This window comes from Rhineura floridana, chromosome 6 (assembly GCF_030035675.1).
Source record: "Rhineura floridana isolate rRhiFlo1 chromosome 6, rRhiFlo1.hap2, whole genome shotgun sequence".
NCBI classification, from domain to species: domain Eukaryota; kingdom Metazoa; phylum Chordata; class Lepidosauria; order Squamata; family Rhineuridae; genus Rhineura; species Rhineura floridana.
The window spans coordinates 66,717,807-66,738,623 of NC_084485.1; the positions used below are offsets into that span (position 1 = coordinate 66,717,807).

General features: G+C 44.0%; 1 protein-coding gene across 1 annotated transcript in view; it reads right to left on the reverse strand.

Moving 5' to 3' along the window:
- Positions 1-20,817, reverse strand: part of TMCC2 (transmembrane and coiled-coil domain family 2) — a 151,330-nt gene that overhangs the window by 108,113 nt on the left and 22,400 nt on the right. Inside the window, 1 exon segment of the mRNA XM_061632170.1 lies at positions 5,753-6,259. Within this exon segment, the coding sequence (XP_061488154.1) occupies positions 5,753-6,259 (507 nt within the window).

Genomic DNA, 20,817 nt, shown 5'->3' on the forward strand with positions numbered 1-20,817 from the left:
ACGTAACCATGACAAGGCACTACTGGGACACTGAAGCATCACACATTAAGGCTCTGGTCCTGCCAGGAATGCCTGGCTAATACATCAATAGTAATCAGCAGCATCAACACCAATAAAAATAATTCTGTTGTATGTGTTTCCCTCTGCCAGGCAACTGGCTTTCCAGCTTTAAAACAATCGGCTAAAATTGCAACTCTCACTTATCTCTAACCCTCCCAGCCAAATAAGCAAGCTGGAGCCCTTGATGTCTTTCCAAGCTCAGATTCAGTTTGGCAGAAGCCTGTAGCTCTCCAGTCTGAATACTCACTCTCTCCTTCCAGAGGGAGGCACAGCTGTTGGTTTTGTGAGATACAAAGCAAGAGAGAATTGGGGATCAAGACTTTTTTGTTCTATTTCTGACACTGAGAAAGCATATGCTGTTTGGCAGCCCAAGGTACATGCTTGGGGAGGGGAGTCATCTGGACCCCTCTGCTAAATTATTTGGAGCATGTTGTCTTCAGATCAGGGGACTTAAAACGTGGGACCCACAGGTAGCTTGTTAGAGAGAGAGACATCCAGAGGACCACTTGTCACTTAGGAAGATAACAGCAATCGTATTCAAAGATCTGTGCAAGACAGAAGGCGAACAGAGCTGCCAAATGAACAAGGTGACTGCTAGCTGCCTGGCAGCTGGATAGCTTAGAAGCCAAAATCAATTTTTAAAAAATCCCTCAAAACTGTACTACTTGGCATGAACTCTGTTCCAGAGATCCAATACCTTTAGGCAGGCTGAAAAATAAAAGCCATGAACATTCTGCACACTGTCTTTACCAACAAGTCACAATGAAGCACTAACGGGTGTGTGTGATCCAATGCTCTCACCCAATGCTCCTATTATCCGGCCTACTTATGAAAAGATAGTTCCCCTGCTATCTTATTTGATTGTGTATGTGGGCATGTGCACATCAGTGCACTTGTGACCGTTCCTCTTTTACACTATGCAGGTGCTGTTAACTATTTGGATGTGGTCAAAGCAATAATAAAGGTCTAAGAGTATGACAAATAAGCAGATCCCACTCACCCTTCCGAACGGCAGCCAGTTACCCCACTATGCACTAATGTATACAGATGCCCACACATATGCAAAATAAAATGTAGGAACATAGTACAGAGGAAATGCAAACATCAACAATACACAAAAACAACCATAATGTTTTAAACGTAGTCACAGCCTATGAAAGAATCACCTCCTTTCCCAAGCTACCTACTATTTTATGAGACACAATTGGAGAGAAACAACTACTCCAGCTAACTAAATCATGGTAATTAGGCCTTGAAACCTGATTGTCCTAGTGTCACATGTTGGAATTGGTATTTCTAGACCTGAACAAGTCTGGGCCTATCTTGTAATAGGCTTGGCATCACCACAGTCACAATAGCCATCTGTTCCCTTCACACTCAAGCTTTCCTAGTGGTAGCAGCAGCAACAATAGGGAGGAGTAGCTCTAGGACATGCTAAAGTAGCATCCCAGACACAAGGACTCTTGGAAAAAATTGCTTACTATAAGTCCTTACTACAAACCAAAGAGTCCTGGGAAATGACATTTCCCAGAGATCCTGCTATGAGGATGATATTGCAAGCAAACACAAAAACCCTGGAAAATATGTTTCGTGGTCCTCATATCTGCGAAGCTGCTGTGATAGCATTCTTGAACATAATGGAGGCCCTTTCACCAAGGCCCCTTCTCACAACTCCCCTTATGTTGCCACCAACACAACTTCACAAAATTTGAGGAAAGGGGAGAACAGCAGAAGGAGCCCTGGGGTGTCATAGGAGTGGTTTGCGGTGAGGGACTTGGGCCCCCTCACATTCCTGATTCTCTCATCTTTATAAGTAAAGGAGAACCAAGTCTCATGAGCAGACTTCTCAAATGTCATTGGTAGTGCAATAGCCCACAAACATCAGAATGGGCTCAAAAATAAGGTGAGCTAGTTTTCAACAACAGCAAAATATAAAAAACTTATTTTAGCTAAGTGAGTCCATTACAAATCTAAATGAGGGGTAGGATTCACCCATCACGTTCCCTGCACCTCTTCAGTGTGTGTTCTCCATCCAGGAATGTGCTCCTCCTGGTGCAAGGGGCAGTGCTTGGGTGATCATACAAGCAATGTTCAAACTCCTCTCTTTGGAAAAGCAGCTATATCCATGACCTCCACTTCTATCGCTGATGCACTTGACAGGAAATCATTTCTACAGAATAAACAGTGCATTTGCAGAACAGCCAGAAAATATCAAGACTTCAGTACAGAATTATCCTGATCTTGTTGACCCTAAAAGAAACAGGCAATTTATTGTTCTCATCGTGGAAAGGTCTTAGCAGTTGCAAAAGCTCTTAGGATTTGCAGAGCTCCTCACAAACTCTTCCAAAAATATTCAGAGTCACATCCACCACCTTCATTTCACCCAGAGATGTGCCCAGGCATCTTCCAGGCACCCAAAACAACATGTTTGCTCAATAAATATGGGCTGCTTACCCAGCATTAAAATTCAGCTCACAGGTATGGGTAATTGCTGTTTCATCTCCATCAGTGCTGTTCTGGCCAAAGGACAGTCTTTGCAAAGATGCTCTTGACAGCTTGACTGGGCCTTGCCAGGCTTGTTCCATTGGAAGTTCTCAATTGGCTCCATGGCAGGAGCTCAGTTATGAGACCTTATCTGGATTAACGAGATGCTCAGTAAGATCATCGCAGCTTTGTTTAATACTGTAATTTTTGGAGACAGGGAGATAAATTTGCTCCCATCAGAAGTGGTAAATATCACTTAGATTTCTATTCCTAAACCTGCACATCAAATCCAGAGTCTTCTCCGTGAATATAATTTGTTTTCCACCTACATTTACAATGGCAAAATAAGACAGTAAGGATCTTGGATTTTCTGGTGCACACTACTTTTCTGTGGCTTGTGTTATGGTACCAAGTTACATATCACAACAAGCTGAAACCATTCATCAGTTATATCAATTAATTCTGTAATTGCAGATTTTAAATGTTTTTATTTTATTTTAACCAGAGTATTCAGTGCTGGTGGTAATATTGTCAACATCTATACATGGAAAAGTTAATTAGGGCTGTGCTAAACGATTACCCATTTTGATTACTGGCTTGGAAAGAGTGCTTTCAAAGGGATACTAAAAACCCTGTAAATGGTGCAACTGTTCACCTCTGCTAACTTCCATTGTTTCTGCCAGTGCTTCACAGTAATGTCCCCAAATAGTCAGATGGGCAATCCCAGACAATCAAGGATCATATAATGAGAAGCATAATGTGACATCACTATTTGGCCAATCAGACTTGATTATATAGTATCACCAAAGGCAATCAGAGTGAAGTGGAGGCACTTTGAATTTGTGAGCTTGTAGCAATCACTAAAAAATTGTTGAAGGGGGGGTGAGGTCGTCAAAAATATTTTTATTCAGTCCTATTTTTGATTCATGCTAAAAAATTATCTCCGCTCTCAACAGTACCAGGTTGTACCCAATACTACTCTCCAACCCTCTGGAACAGATTTTGTGGATATACAGGGGTTTGTAAGGGGGAGGAGGAGAAAGGGAAATTCTGTTACATGAAGTGATGTCTGTTCTGCTAGACCTACAGCAGCGTTGGATACAAAACACAGTCTGTACTTGCTTAGTAGAGACAAAGCTACATTTTTGTAAATTTTTTCAAAAGATCAGGTAGAAAATCATTTATGGGAACTTTGCTATATTAGTAATAATAATAATATCAATAACAACAAAACAGAAAACTCATTAAAACATACAAAGCCCTAATACCGAGAGATAAGAGATAAGAAAATCATTTATGGGAACTTTGCTATATTAGTAATAATAATAATATCAATAACAACAAAACAGAAAACTCATTAAAACATACAAAGCCCTAATACCGAGAGATAAGGTCCAACAGAATACATTTCAGCATATATATACCTATCTATCTGTTGACAGATATATAAAGTAAGTTTTGCTGCAAATGCATAAAAAGTATTTCTTGTTCTGAGTTATTTCAGAGTTTTGAGAGGTCAGAATCAGGCCTACTATACTTGACACCTGTCAAGGCTAGCCAGAAGACCTGCGAGGTATATATAAATGAACTCTTAAAGCCCTTGGTCCCACTCACAAGTTGGCCTCTACTTGAAGTTTCATGGAATGACTGGACTCATCCGAAAACACACAGAGATAGTACCATTTTACATTCAGTGAATCACAAAGATTTCATGGACATACTAAACAATGTTCTATAACCCAACATCTTATCAAATGGCAGCATAACTAGTCACAATGCCAACTGGTGTGGCCATTACAGCAAACCTACTGTAAGCAGACAAAGAGGCATAACGTTAAAAATAGACATCATGAAAACTAGCAAGTAGGAAACAATGTAGAGCATGTGATGCTGCCTTTGTAGCCATACAGATTCATATCCATAGATTAAGCAGATGCCTGCTGTCTGGCATTAATGCAGTCATAATGTGCTATGAGAATGGGCAGTTTGTGATACAATTTTTCTGATAACATCCAATCGCATCCATGTTCTTACAAACAGGGTAGATATATACGTACAGCCTCATATAAGCGAATGTTCCTCCATGCATTAAAATGTCTTCCACATAGAAAACTAGCTATCACAGAGGATTCTAGTCTACCCTTCTCCGTGACATGCTGTTTTTCTATTTATTTATTTATTATTAAATGTATATCCTGCCGTTCCTCCCAAAGGATGTAAAAGGAACACCTATTCAAGTGGTACAGCCTAAAAATGGATCAATGACCTCTGCAGAATCCAAGGTACAGTCACCAGGATGCGGGGGCGGGAGCAAAATTGTCCATTCTCTGATGTTAATTTTTCATTTGATGCTGATGAAGGAGAAACTTTGCATGCGGAAAGCCACTCTCACAGTTGTCTTAGTGCAGGGATGGGGAATCTGTGACCCTCCATCATCCCTACCAATGGGCCTTGCTGTCTGGGGCTGATAGGAGATGGAGTGCAACAACATCTGGAGGATCACAGATACATAACCCTGTCTTAGTAGACTACCGGATAACTACAATAGAATTCTAAAATTCTGTAATCACAATAAATGTGAGATTTTGGGGGGGAAGTCTGAGATGCTGTTTAGACTAGAATCCAATCATCTTTAGATCTTCTTGGGCAGATGCAGGGAGATGGTAGATTGGGATCTACTTGTAGTTCTCTAGGTGATTTGCAAGTAGATTGGCAAGGATTTCTGATTCCCAATTGTTTAACAATTGTAACAACATGACTTTTTCCACTAATAACTAGGAGTGGATTTTGTTCTGAAAGGACTGTGAGCTCAATTCATATCTGATACTGAAAGTAAATTCCTAGCCTCAGAACATGCTTAGAGGTATATAGCTCTTTAATTCTAGCTTTGTCCTTTGCACCTTTTTCTGATTGGCAAATCTTAAGGATCTACAAAAAAAAAAAGTACACTTGACAAGTCTGCCCACACCTATTCTAGGGAATGATAGTATTTTTCACAATCTCTTAATGAAAGGCCATGCATACAGACACATGACCATTTACAATAATTATGTCCAAAGACTTCTTCCTAGTGTTATTGGCCAACCCTGGCATGAAGATGCTTCTCACAACCTATGCAGGAAACACCATGCTTTGCCTTGCTATATAAGCATGGTATAGGATACTTCATACCTTCCAGACCTTTAGCTGAGTCAATCTTCAATCTTACCTTGTCAGTGAGGCACTCTGACTCTTCTGCCAGGAGATACACGGTCCCACTTTCAGCCATAAGGATAGCGGTGTCAGTGGTAGATGAAGATCTTGGCCGGCCTTGGTGTTGGTACAATATTGCTGTCAGGCTGCTATCCTGGGGAGCCTTGCGCACTAGGTGTGGGCTACTTTTCTGGGGTTCCAGGGAACCACTCTTGGCTCGGCGACTACCACTGTGCAGGCTGGTCCCCCTCTTAATGGAAGGACGGGAGCGAATCTGCTGCAACACCCTGTTGAAGGCGGTGGGTCGAGCTGGGAGATCATGGAGAGACATGGCATAGGAGACACGGTGCATCTCGGGGGAGCGCTCTTTTTCATCAGGGGAGTCATGGTCAGACAGGCCACAGTGCTGCTGTGATGACTCCTGGGAGTTCTGGTGTTCCCGTTCCCGGGACCGTCTGCGGCTATGGAAAAGATGCTTAAGGCCATGTCCAAACATAGATCCCTCAGACAGCTGTTGTATCTTCTGCATGGAGAAGAGAGACAAAAGCAGTGGAAGCACAGGGGCTACACAGGGTTTATCTTACGTAACACAGACGATACAAAACACAGATTGGAAACAGAGCTCGTAATATTGCCACAATCCTGCCACCACATTTTCTATTGCTGCCAACTGGTGCAGCTTTTCTGAAGTCCAGGCTCACCCACACATTACAATCTGGAGTACAAAATTTTGTGCTTCGAGACCATGAACTTAGAGAGCCAGCACTCTTGAAGTTGACTGAATGCCTGGATCCCTCCTTCCCCCTGGTCTGCAGAATTATTATCATTCATCACCACTGCACTGTTATTATATATATTTACTGCTCCCCCACCTCTCCCAAGAGATCCTACCTTGGCTAGCATCTGGCAATAACTGTTGTCAAGGCACATGTGCTGGGCAGTCATGATGGTTCTAAAATATCTAATGATTGGAAGGCTGAGAGATTAAATAGATACCATTTAATACCACAGGGACAACTGTGATAATGTAGCTTTCTTCTACAGAGGCACATTACTTATAGGGTGGCAAGGAGGCTAAAGTATGAGGACTGTTCATTGTTCCTATGTAAGATCTGAAGCATGGCATTGTATGCCATATCCAGTGTCATGGCTGGATATACTGAAGGAGATCACTGCAGCTCATAAGATCTGCAATGGAAGTGGGCAATCTGTGCAGCTCTCCAGATGTTGCTGGACTATAAGTCCCATCATTCTAGATCATTGGCCATGCTGGCTGGTGCTGATGGGAGTTGGAGTCCAATATTTATCTGGAGGTTCCCCATCCCTGCCATACCATCATTAGATAATTGTGACTGGTGTGGCAGCTGTCCTATGGTCTTTTCCACAATTAGTTTTTGCTACTATCCATTCAGTTTACAAGAGCATCCATCCTCTAAAACAAGTACTTTCTTTGGAGCAGAGGTCAAATTCCCTACCACATCATCCCATATTTGTGTCTACTTAAGTCACATGGCAAGTTATGTGAACTGATCTGTAGAAGATAGATGTGTGGTAGATCCTGCTCCTAGCCTGTAACTCCTGGAATGCTTTCCCAGAGTCCTTTGCTTGTTCTGAACGCAGGCTGCCTCTAATCTGTTCATCAATCTGTGGTGGTTATGCAGCACGGTTTGATTACGCATGGAATTAGATTAAAGGTTTTCCTGTGTATTGATCAAGGAGCAAAGAAATAAAAGGGCTTTCCAATCCATGTTAAATGTTCTATATGGTCATAAAAGAAATTATTTAGCTAATGCAATAGTAGTTTAAAATTTTTTCTCAAGAATGAATGATCGATATATATAATTACAGGCATTTGGATCACATCCTTTGAAAGAACGGCAACAAGGATATTCTATACCTAAAACTCTCCAAGGAGGCCATTGTATTTGGCAATACATCACTTCTTATCTTGTTTTTTTCTTACAGAAAGATTAACCTATAATAGTGTTTCATTATTAATAAACCAAATTGAGCCTGGCTATATGAAGTCATTAATATCTAACAAGCCCAACACCACAGAGCTCTTTTGAAAAATCTGACAAATGATGACACAATAGGAGCGATGGTTTGAAGAGCTTTTAGAAAAATGATCTAAGCAGCCCACTGACAAGAACAGCATCAGCACTCTCTTCTAATTAAATTAATGTGTCTATTTTGGAGAACAGTTGAAGGATCAAAGGTCCACTGCTAGTGCAAGAACAGCACCTGATCTGACATCACACATGTACTGATTGAGACCAGTGTTTCCTTGCTGCTTCAGGGCCACCATGGCATGAGCAGGACAAGCTTCCATCACATTCATAGAAACATAGAGTTGGAAGAAGCCTATAAAGCCACCAAGTCCAACCACCTGCTCAACCCCCTGCTTAAAGCATATCCAACAGGTTGCTGTCCAGCTGCCTCTTGAATGTTTCCTGTTTTGGACAGCCCACCACCTCTCTAGGTAATTGGTTCCATTGTTGTATTGCTCTAATAGTTAGGAAGTTTTTCCTGATGTTCAGTTGAAATCTGGCTTCCTGTAACTTGAGCCCATTATTCCATGTCCTACACTCTGGGATGATCCAGAAGAGATCCTGGCCCTTTGCTGTGTGGTAACCTTTCAAGTATTTGAGGAGTGCTATCATATCTCCTCTCTGTCTTCTCTTCTCAAGACTAAACATGGTCAGTGCTTTCAGTCTCTCCTCATAGGGCTTTGTTTCTAGTCCACTGATCACCACTGCTGCCCTCCTCTGAACCTGTTCCAATTTGTCTGCATCCTTCTTAGAGTGTGGTGTTCAAAACTGGCCACAATACTCAAGATGAGGCCTAACCAATGCTGAACAGAGGGGAACTAATACTTCATGTGATTTGGAAACTTAATGCAGACTAAAATAGTATTTGTCCTTTTTGCAGCCACATAGCACTATTGGCTCACACTGAGCTTGCGATCAACAACAATTCCAGAGCTTGGAAAAGTTGCTTTTTTGAACTACAACTACCATCAGCCTGAGCCAGCATGGCCACTGGATTGGGCTGATGGGAGTTGTAGTTCAAAAAAGTAACTTTTCCAAGCTCTGAACAATTCCATCAATGCAAACAGAACTAAGCCAAACCAGGAATAGGAGAGGAAAAATAAATACAGTAGGATAAAAGCCAAGGCAGAAAGGAGAAAAAGAAACAGGCAGCGGCTAGCAAACACTGCACAGGATCAGAGATCAATGCACAACAAATGTTTTGTTGCTCAAACATAGGCATGGATGTGAACTGGGACAAACTCCACAAAACAGATGGGAGTAAGATAAAGAGCTACTCAAGCTACTTGAGCCCAAGAGGCACAATGACTGAATGTATGAGCTGGTGACTAAATGGCAGTAAGGCCAACTGCAAGAAGAACCCAGAGTCCTTGACAGTGCAGCCTTAAAGTTGGTGCAACAGTAACTGCTAGACTTGTTGAAATGCCCAATGACCCTGCCTCCAACAATATACATTAATGCTACATACTGGTAGGTACAGATCCAGATCCACAATATGGCATTCAAAGACCATATTATAGTAACCTTGAATGCTTCTGCTTAGCTGTGCCTTCTTTCTCTAGAAATGGGGTGTCTTGGCTTCCCAGGCACTAAATCTAACTTTAGCTGCAACACATGTCACTCTTGGCATCACTGCAGCTAAAGCGTGTTTTCAGAAATAAGACACAAGAGTTTATTTTTAGGAGACTATTGCCAATAGCCTAAGAGATGCAAATTAAAGGAGACCTCCTCTTATTGGACCATCTTCTGTTTGTGAATGCGTATCAGTGTTTTTAATTACACTGAATTCTCCCATCAAACAGTATGGGAAGCTAGGTAATTAAGACCAACTATCAGCCAAATCAAGTAATAATGACCTATGCACAAAAATGTAGAATGTTCTATCACTGCATATAACCTGTGACCCTCCAAATGTTGTTGAACTCCAGCTCCCATCAGCCCCAGCCAACATGGCCAATGTTCACCTGTGAGAGCAGTACATCTGGAGGACCACAGTTTCCCACTCCTGATATAAGGCATTAATCAACTGAGGTTTACAGAACATTATAACTATACAAAAGAGGCCAAGGGTGTTTGTTTCCTATCGAAGTACTGTTTTTCACAGGCAGTGTTTCTCAAGTTTTCCAACTTAGCCCCCTCCCCTTCGAAACCCAATTCCACCTTCTGGGTTCCTCTACTCAGAATCAACAATCTGTTACACAGGTGAGTGTGCAGAGATCATTACACACAGTTGTGCACAGGCTGCCTCTTGCAGTGTGCAAAAGTCTGTGGGCTGGGGCACTAGTTCAACATTGGCTTTAGAAGAATAGAACATCTCCGACTCCTCCGAAAACCACATTCAGGGACAATGGCATTAGAACAAAGCAATAGCTCTTCCCACATTGAGATGATGTAGTGTCCTGACCCTGGAGCCCAGATCAAGAGGCTGAGAGACTAGTGATGTTGACACAGGATGCCCTGGGCCCAAGCACCACAACTAAACTGAAGCCTCCTAAAATAACAGAGATGGCCACCAATTTGGATGGCTTTGAAAGAGGATTAGACAGATTCATAGAGGAAAGGGCTATGCTATAGCCACAGTACCTATGTTCTTCCTCCAGTTGAGGGGTACTGCAGGTGAGGAGTGTGCTGCTGTGCTCAGGTTCATGCTTTCTGATTTCCTATAGGCATCTGGTTGGCCACTCTGAAAAAAGGATGCTGGACTAGATAGGCCTTTGACCTAATCCAGCAGGGATGTACTCCTGAGCCCAAGATGCTTAAGCCTCTCAGAACTCAAGATGCAGGAGACTCCCTTAAACCAGAAGCAAAAATCCCTCTGCCTAGTCCCACCAAAGGTCAGCATACTCACCTCTAAGGGCCTCACGCTTAATGCCGCTGCTGCACCAATGCAGACAGCACACCAGGCATAAGTTCATGGGCAGATGAGGCTCCAGGCCTGAAACCTTCCCTTTAAAGCCTGTTACCTTTCAAAAAAGGGTGTGCAGCCTGAAAGGGGGATCTGGATGTTAAGACATAAAAGGCTTGAGTCCGGTCTCAGGCACTGCTGGAGCAAGTTGCTCCGCTAGAGGTCATCAGTACGCCATGTCAAGTCATACACATGACATGGGATGAGTGGTAAGGTGCAACAGCCTCCATAAATCCAAAGTGGATAAATGAGGATCTTCACTTCAGATGTGCTTTGACTTGCCTGTGAATGCAAAGCTCCACTTGCCACACAGGAAATGACTATATACCAGGCAGTGGCTCTCCAGGGTCTCAGGCAGAGGTCTGCCCCATGATCTGCTACCTGAACCTTTTCACTAAACAAGTCAAGGACTGAGTCTGGGACTTTCTGCATTCAAAGCACGTGCTCTATCACTGAGCAACAGTCCCAACCAAGGGTCTCCTCTCTTAGGATCCTATCCCTCTAGGGCAGCCTTTCCCAACCAGTGTGCCTCCAGATGTTGTTGGACCACAACTCCCATCTTCCTGACCATTGGCAATGCTGGCTGAGGCTGATGGGAGTTGTGGTCCAACAACATCTGGAGGCACACTGGTTGGGAAAGGCTGCTCTAGGGTTACCAGGTCTCTGGTTTTTGGGTGGAGTCTCCGGTTTCGGGGGGTCCCCTCCAGTTCTCTAGTTAGCACCCCTTAATCTCCAGACTCTCAGCTTCAATTTAAAAAAAAATTAAGTTTCTAGGTGGTCTGGTTCCTGAGATATACACCAAAACATCAACTGCCCCCCCACGCGACTGTTAAATCTGTTTTACAGATCTTTATAACAGCTCCTAGCTCTAACTACAACTCCCATCAGCCCAATCCAGTGGACATGCTGGCTGGGGCTGATGGGAGTTGTAGTTTTAAAAAAGTAACTTTTCCAAGCTCTGGCTCTAACCCCACCCTTTCAGGATTGTAGCCAATAAATGAAGCCAGGGTTGTGACTTGTTGATCCAGGCATGCCTAGGCTTAATTTCAACATCAGAAATTGGTGGCTTTGAGATTTTGCAGTTTGCGTAAGTAATATGGCTTAAACGTTTTTTTTCCTCTTGTGTGCAAGAGTCAGACCCTGGGCTATGAAATATGAAAGTATTTAATCCAATACTTGCTTTCCATGTACCTGGAGTAAATCCCATTGAACTCCATTAGGACTTACTTTTGATTTGATTTTGATTTGATTTTACTATTTCTACCCCGCCTTCCGGCCAAAAGGTCCTCAAGGCAGCTTACAAAAGAGCACTCGTATAAAAACACACCAATAAAACAATAACATATCAATAAAACATCAAGAATACATAAATAAAACAATAAACAATAAACACAATACAATTAGTAATACATTTCAAAGTTAACACAAACTACCTCCCCCCTCACTTTGGCAAAATAGGTATTATAGGCATTGGGCTACTTTGCAAGGCTAGCCACACTCTCTCAGTCATAGTCCTATCCCCATAGTTCTGGGAGTGGCGCGGCCCTCTCAGCCCACGGAAGCCAGGGCTCCTGCTTACGATGGCGGCAGGATGGCGGTTCTGGCCCTGGAGCCGCCGGTTCACCTTGCAAGGGTCCCAAAGGTGGAGTCCGATGGGGCGAGGGAGGGGGAGTGAGAAGCCGCCAGAGGACTTTCCTCGCTGCAGCCTTCCTGCGTCCATTTCTCCTTCTTGGTGCTGGAGACAACGATGCCTTCCGCTTGCTCCACGCACTTATTGAGCTTCTTCTGGCTGGGTCCAGCGCTTGCTGAAGGACTCCAGGTGATGGGGATGCCGCTGCCTCCCTTGCAGCCTTCGTTGCTTTCGATTTTGATAAGCCGTGCTTGGAGGAGATGTACTTGATGGTAGCAGCGTCGGGCGGGGTGGCCCCCTTTCGCTGAGGCAGGGCTGTTGTGCCTTTCCCTCGGTTGCCACCGCGGAGAGATCCTCAGGGTCTCGGCCGCTTGTAACGCTGTTGAACCAAGGGCTCCGCTCTCTGCAGAGGTCCCTCGAGTCTTTCTGCCTGTGTGTGCATGCATGCATTACTTTTGAGTAGACATGGTTAGGATTGTGCTGTAAATTAATGGGACTTTTGAGTAAACATAGCACAGACTTGTGTTTGTGTTGTAAATATTTCTCTCCTCCTCCAATCCTATTTTTAAAGCAATTAGGCAGGGTTTACCTAGGTATGACAGTTTTTATTATGTAGGAAACTGATTTTTCAACAACAAAACTGTTCCTCAATGTCCAACTGGTTTGACAATAAACTATTATATGGGGTGTCTTTTTACACCAGAGAGAGCGCGAGAGAGCGCGTGTGCGTGTGTGTAGCCTTTCCAAGAACCCTGTGAGGTAGGGTTGGTGATTGGAAACCAAGGCAGCTCATAAGTATAAACAGTTGCAAAACAGCCTAAAGTGGCATGATTCCAAATTCTGGGCTGGGTGAATGAAGTTTATTTTTATTTATTTATTATTTCATTGATATCCCACCCTTCCTCCCAGTAGGAGCCCAGGGCAGCAAACAAAAGCACTAAAAACACTTTAAAAATCATAAAAACAGACTTTAAAATATATTGCAACAAAACATCTTTAAAAACATTTTTAAAAGCTTTAAAAACATTTTTTTTAAAGAAAAGTTTTGAAAACATATTAAAAATCAATTCCAACACAGACTGGGATAAGGTCTCAACTTAGAAGTCTTGTTAAAAGAAAAAGTTCATTGTCACTTGAGGGTATAGTTTTCCCTGGTTGAGTAAGCCCCATTGAATACATTAGGACTTGATTCTGAGTAAACAAACATAGGATTGCACTATAAATATCTTTACAGATTGTGTAAATAATGAACATATTTGATAGTCATGCTTATATAAATATTTTGTCATACTGTGTCCCAATAAGTATCCGATTTCACACTATGGTTGTACAATAAAGTATGCCTTGGGGTGGTCATAGTTCTCCATTGTTTTCATCCTGAGGGGCAGATAGGCTGAGAGATGGTGAGTAGCTCATGGTCACCCACTACAGTTTATAGCTCATTCCCATTTTGAAAAATTAATTAAAACGATTTACATGTAGGCAAAATTTATTAAGTGGATTCACACAATACGTTTAAAGCACATCCAACTCGCATTTAAAGCGCATGACTTCCCCTAAAGAATCCTGGGAAGTGTCAGCTCTGCACTGCATCAGCAGTGTCAGGGGGGGCTGGAAATTCCTGGGTCTTTGGCAGGGAAGGAAAGTCCTTAGCCAGCAGTCGGGTTGTAAATCTGCCAGGCCTATCCGAAGCGTACTTGCCAAGTCAGAAGTCCAGAAGCGAGGTCAGTGGAGGTCCGGGATCAATTGCCAAGGAGGTCAGTCAAAGAGATGCTGCAGGGAAACTAGGTCTACACAAAGCCACGCCTGACGTTGCAGCCAGCAACAAGCTGCAGCCAAGGTGTGCCTTATAAAGAGCAGGATGGACAGCAGGTGTGAGCCCTCAGCGTTTGGGCCTTAAGGAGACAGGCCTGCCTCTCTTCTGCCTGACCTTCTGCTGTCTACGTTCTGCAGGTGAGGGGGGAGTATCCTGTTCACTGGCTGTGTCTGGCTGCAGGGCCTCTGCTGTCCCTGGGGTGCTCTGCAGCTGAGGGGCAGAAGGAGCTGGATTCTCAGGAGGCTCCTCCGTGTCTCCAGCTGCTCCTGGGTCTGCTGCTGTTACTCCCGAGTCGTCCTCATCTGAGGAGTCCTCTGACGGGGCCATGACAGGAAGTGTCGTTTCCCCCTCACAGTTACAGTTTTCACCACTCTTAACAAACTGCAGTTCCCATGATTCTGTGGTGGGATTCATGTGCTTCAAATAGGTGTTGAATGTGCTTTAAATGAATGGTGTGGATCTGCCCTAGGTATGATGTGCATTCAAGAGTGAATTGAAAAGAACAATTTTAAAAGATACTTCTTACTCTTACTCATTTCTCAGACCTCTTTCTGAAGTGAAGGGTCAAATCTGTAAAGAAGTTTGGAGCAGCCATGTAAAAAGATAAGGGCAGGGCATTCCAGGCAGGGGGTTGCCAACCCTGCTTGGAGATGGATGTCTTTGTAGAGGATCCCTAGTCAAGGTTTACCAACAGCACAATCCAAACTATATCTACTGAGAAGTCAGTCCTGTTGAGTTCTATGGGGCTTAATCCCTTAGTAAGTGTGTTTAGAATTGTAGCCTTCAGGAGCATCCATCTTTACTCCCCAATGCTCCCATCTAACATCTCCACAACACTAGGCTCCTTTGTCCCTACAGTGGCCTTCTCGTGACTGGCCTGGCCTGAAGGCACTTAAACCCTTCTTGCTGAAAGCAAGTAGGCTAGATTAAATGTTCCCTACCCAGGCTCCATCTTTTAGCTAAGATTTCTATTTTAATTTCCAATCAGATTTTTTTTAATTGTATGCTCCAAGCAACTGTGATTGATGCTTAATGTATCATGCTTAATGACATCACTAGGGCCCGCCCCATGACATCACTAGGGCCCACCCAGTGACATCACTAGGGCCCACCCAGTGACATCACTAGGGCCCACCCCTAAAATCTCAGGTTTTGGGATGCTTCTGACCTGGCAACCCTATATCCCTCCTTGGAACTTTGTGGCTCCCCCCCTTCCAGGTATTCTACACTCTCTAGGAGAGTCTGAACCATAGTTTGAGATTCACTGTGCTGAAGTATCAGGAAACAGACACAAACATTCAGTTCCTAAACATCAAATTGATCTCAGGGCTCACAGAGTCTCACATCAGCATCCCAGGGTTTAATCAAATGTAAAGAACATTTAATTTGTACCCATTACTTTATGAGAACTAGCCTCAAGTCACTTAACTCCAACTATCACCCCAATCACTGGGCATCCCTTCTTCTCATTAAAAGTTAGAAATAATTTACTAGCCACGAAAGCAGCACAGTAGAAGAGCAAGAGGCTCAGCTTTCCTCATTAGCCAATCAACTTTAAGATTCAGTACATCCTAAGGATTGTTACTTGTGAAAAGGATTACTAAAAAAACCCTACTGTATTCAATTGCTGCTTTGAGCCATCATGATTTAAAGTTTATTCTATTTATAGAGTCTCTATGGAAACAGAGTGTACGTAAGGTAGATAAGAACCACAAAAATCACAGATTTCTGGATCATGGTACAGAATGGATTTAGATTCTTCATTTGCCCTTTAAAAAGGCTCATGGGAACCAAAATGCCTGGTTCCCACATTTTAAAAATAACTAAAATAAAACATTTTTTAAAAGGAGGCTGGGAACAGGGAAGGAAAAATAGCCTATTTTCACAGCAACATACCATGCCTTGCATTATCAGTGTTTCCATTTGAAAAAAATGAACAGATGACAACTGACATAACTAGACCATGTAAATATATGCCAAGCTGACCATTTTGAGCTATGGATTCTTCAAAAGAACGTAAGAAAGGTCCTGCTCATTCAGGACAAATGTCTATCTAGTCCAACATCCTGTTCCTACGGAGGCCATGTGTCCTACTTTACAGAGGATAGTATTCTGTATGAAAGGTTGTCAGAGGATAGTCCTCTATTTGGACTTGAACTGGTTCAAGTCCAGTTTAACGATAAAGAACCAGAGAGAACAGGGACCTTGACGTTATCCACTGAGAGCACTTGGACAGCAAACAGAGTAGGCACAGTCTTCCTTACTATGGTGAGGTGTATTATCTTTCTATTTAAATTATGGGTATAATTTCCATATTTGCATCTATACATATAAATTAGCATAGGGAAATGTTATGCAGTTCAGTTACCTCTTTTACAGCCAGGTGTTTCCCTTCTTTTTTTGCCAAACTAAGTGGCTACCCTATCTCTTTCCCACAGTGGTCAGATAGATATTACTTGGAAACTCATAAGCAGGCCATGAAGGCAGCAGCGCAGTCTTCCCCTGCTGTTTATGCCAGCAACTGATTTTCAATGACATACTGCCTTTGGACCTAGAAGGTCTACTTAGCTAGCACAACTAATAGCTGTTGACAGTCCTATCCTCCATGCACGCTATGCTATGCACGCGCATCCCTGCCATCAACCAAGATGGCGGCAGAGGCATCAATCCATTAGGGAAACCTTGGCCACCATCTTGGTTGATGGCAGGCTTGCGCCTGCAGCTCAATCAGCATTTACACCAAGGGAGAGGTAGGTAGGGCATGAAGGCAGGCGTTGTGGGCCTGAGCGGCAGTATGGCAGGGTGCCTGGGAGCTCCCTCTTGCGATCCACGGCAGGGTCGGGAGCCAACACTACCATGGATTGCAGAACGGAGCACTACCCACCCAACCTAAGGAGGGGCCCTCAGCCAGGGCCCAACCTGGCCGCCCTCTGGCACTAGCCCAGCACACACAGGTCAGTATGGGAGATGGTGCTTCTCCAAGTATTTAGGCCTCAAGTTGTGTAGGGATTTATACATCCACACAGGCACCTTGAATCTGGCTCAGTAGCATACTGTCAGCCAATGCAGCTCTTTCAAGGCCAGTGTTATAGGATAATGGGAGGCTGCCCCACTCAGCTGCTTAGGCACAGCATTCTGCGCTAGCTGCAATTTCCAAACCATTTTCAAGGGCAGCCTCATACAGAGGAATACAACCATGAGGTTTAAAAGTCCATGGGTCACTGTAGCAAAGTTCACCTTGTCTGGGAATGGCTGGAGCTGTAGGTAGCAAATGGCACTCCTTGTCACTGAAGCCATTTGTGCCTCCAAAGACAATATTGTATTTGGGAGCAGCCCCAGACTATGTACTTCAAGGGAAGTACAACCCCATCTAGAATAGGTCACCTACCTAATTTCTAGACTTGAGAACCCACAGGACCTCCATCTTATCAAGATTTAGTCTCAGCTTTTGGGTCCTCATCAGTCAGTCTAAGCACTGGTCCAGGACCTGTACAGTCTCACCTCATTCAGATGTCATGGAAAAGTCGAGTTGGGTGTCATCCACATACTGGTGGCACCATGCTCCAAAACCTCCCAGAAGCTTCATATAGATATTAGAGAACATGGGGACAAGATGGAATCCTGTGGAACCCCACAGCATAAGAGTCATGGAGCTGAACAATAGTCGCCCTGTTCCACCTTCTGGAACCTGCCCTACAGGTAGCAGCAAAATCACCATATCACTGTGCTTCCAAATCCCAATCCACAGAGCCCATCCAGCAAGATACAGTAGTCAAAGGTATTAAAAGCCACCAAGAGATAAAGAAGCAGCAACAGGGTTACACTCCCCCTGTCCTTCTCCAAATAAAGGTTATTCATCCGGTCAACCAAGACTGTTTCTGTCCCAAATCCAGGCTGGAATGCCAGATAACCAGATTAACATTTAAGAAATTAAGAAAACACGAAGAGACTTGTGGCACCACTACATTGTGACACGTTTCATGAACCAGAACCCACCATCAGATGCCACAACCTAGTCCATAGAGGTCTGTGCCAGAATAAATTTGCTACATCTTTAAGGTACCACAAGATTCTGTTGCTTTTTTAAACTACCCCTTGAATTTTTAAAGTTATTAGGATGCAAGACACTGCTTCAGATTTGTTTTATTCTGAAATGGAAAACTAGTAAGGGTGAAAGATTATGTATTAACTTCTTGTGTAGCAGCCAGGACCGGTGCCAGTGGGCGGCCAGGTTGGGCACTGGTTGAAGGCCCCTGCGGTGGAGAGGGATCCCTGGCTGGGCAGGTGTAGCTCCCGCTCTGCAATCTGTGCTAGCATCAAGTTACAGAGCTTGCACTGCGTCAAGCAATGCTGGCATGGATTGTAGAGCAGGAGTCACTCTCCCAGGCAACCCCACCACCACCACTGCTGGCACAGGCTGGTCACCAGTGGTGATGTGGCAGCACTGCCACTACGGGCTTAAATAGGCCCAGCCACATCAGCATACTGTGCATGCGCATGCTTGCCATCACCCCATATAGTGGCAGGGGCATGAATGCACTTATGCCATTATCTTGGGTGATAACAGGTATGTCAGGCCTATTTAAGCCAACACCAGTGCCTTCGAGGTCTGCTGTAGTCTGGTGCCAGCCTTAGTAGCAGCAGGTAGGGGGGAAAGTGGCATGCAGATGTCTGGTAAAACAGGCTGCTTGTTCAAGTTTTGTTTTCCAGACAGCATGCTAGAAGGGGACCACACAGGGTGCAACACCGACAGTAAGATCTTCTATACTGCTTAAGTGATCTGGTTACTCATAAACCAAAACCAGAAGAAGTTTCAAAAAGGGCTTTTAAAACTGTTTTATCACCTGGACTGGCTTGTGTACAGAACGAGTGAATAGATATCGCATATATTGGCCCTGGAGTTGTGTTGGATAATAGGACTTATTGCAGCTAATAGGGCAGGCCTAAGACGAAGGACAACTCAGTGCCCCTTCCATTCCATGTATGGAACTGACTGGACTGGAAGCTGACTCTTACCTCAACGCTGGCAATGGGACAGTATCCTCCACCACACCTGAGGGTAGCAGGCTAGCTTAAGGGGCACAGAGCAGACTATAGGTTCCTCCAGATGACCTGTTTATTCAACAATCAACCTGATTTGCTTGCACAAAGCTTATGTGGTGGTTATGCCCGGTCTTTATTGAGCATCCGTTTTGATTTGTTTGTGGGGAGGTTTTCCGACAAGCATTCAACCTGATTTGCTTGTGGGGTGTTTACACATCTTTCTGTTAAATCATCCACTCATCCCACACTTTTCAGTGCATTTCCTCATCACTTTACAAACCATAAAAAGTCTGGGTGGTTTTGTTTAAGTGAATTTGTTGTGCTAGGACAACAGAATGCTTTAATCCATTTTAACGGCACAAACCTATATTTCCAATATGCACCTGAATCCCTCCCACAAAATACTGACAGTCTGGAGGGACTCAAAGTGGCACACACATCTTTGCCCTCCCATGGAGGGGAATGGCTGGGGGCTCAGGCAGAATGGTTGGGGGCTGTCATTGCCTCCTCACCCCAGCATCTGCCACTGGAAATAGCTGTCTCACTCTGCCTGATGGTAGGGCCAATCCCAGCTGCTGGGGTGCAAGATCCTGTTATTCCCACAAGCTACTTGGTTAAAACAATTACTATGATGGCAGCACCAAGGATGAGAGTTTTTTGCTTCAGTGGCCACAACAACATTCTTGCCAAAAAAACCCATTTACTTTATGGCTACAATGTGCAATCACATTAATTTCCCCTGTTCCACCTCCTCCTTCAGTCAAGGCCCAGGCCCCCCGAGACCGAGCTGCCACAGCCTGACATGAACCACCACCACCACCAGCGGCAGAAGCCCGGAGAGCAGCAGCTGAGTGAGCCCAAGGACGTGGAGATGGAAGCAACAACAAGCCTATCTGGACACTGCAGGAAGACACTGCTACCAAGGAATCTGTTACAGTCTTCTTTGAAGGATATGGACTGTTATACAATGATGGGCCCCCTTTAGGATGCACACCTTAACGTGATGAGGGGGTTTGAGAGTGTTAAAGAAGCTGAGAGCAATTCCGTCAGGAGTCTAGACCAAGAGGCTAGACTCCTAGCAAGGGCACCCAAGGCGGAATGGTCAAAGCTGAGACACCAGACTAAGATGCATCCAAACTCAGAGGAAGGCAATGGTAAACCACCTCTGAATACCTCTTACCACGAAAACCCTATGAACAGAGTATCCAAAATGCAACACGAGATAGTGCTGGAAGATGAGACCCCCAGGTCAGAAGGCACTCACCAAGCTACTGGGGAAGAACAAAGAACAAGTACGAGTAGTGCTGTGACTAATGACACCACTGGGTCAAAGCCAAAAGGAAGCCCAGAAGCTGATGCGCACAGATGCAAAAGGAGAGTCCGGAGTTGTACGATGCACACAATAGGAGCATGGAATATGAGAAGCATGAAACAGGGAAAGTTAGAAATTGTCAAGCAAGAAATGGAACACATCAACATTACAATACTTGGCATGAGTGAATTAAAATGGACGGGAATGGGACGTTTTCAATCAGACAACTACAAAGTATTTTATGCAGGAAATGAGAAATTAAGAAGAAACAGGGTTGCTTTAATAGTGAGAAGTGATGTAGCAAAAGCAATTAGGAGCTACAAC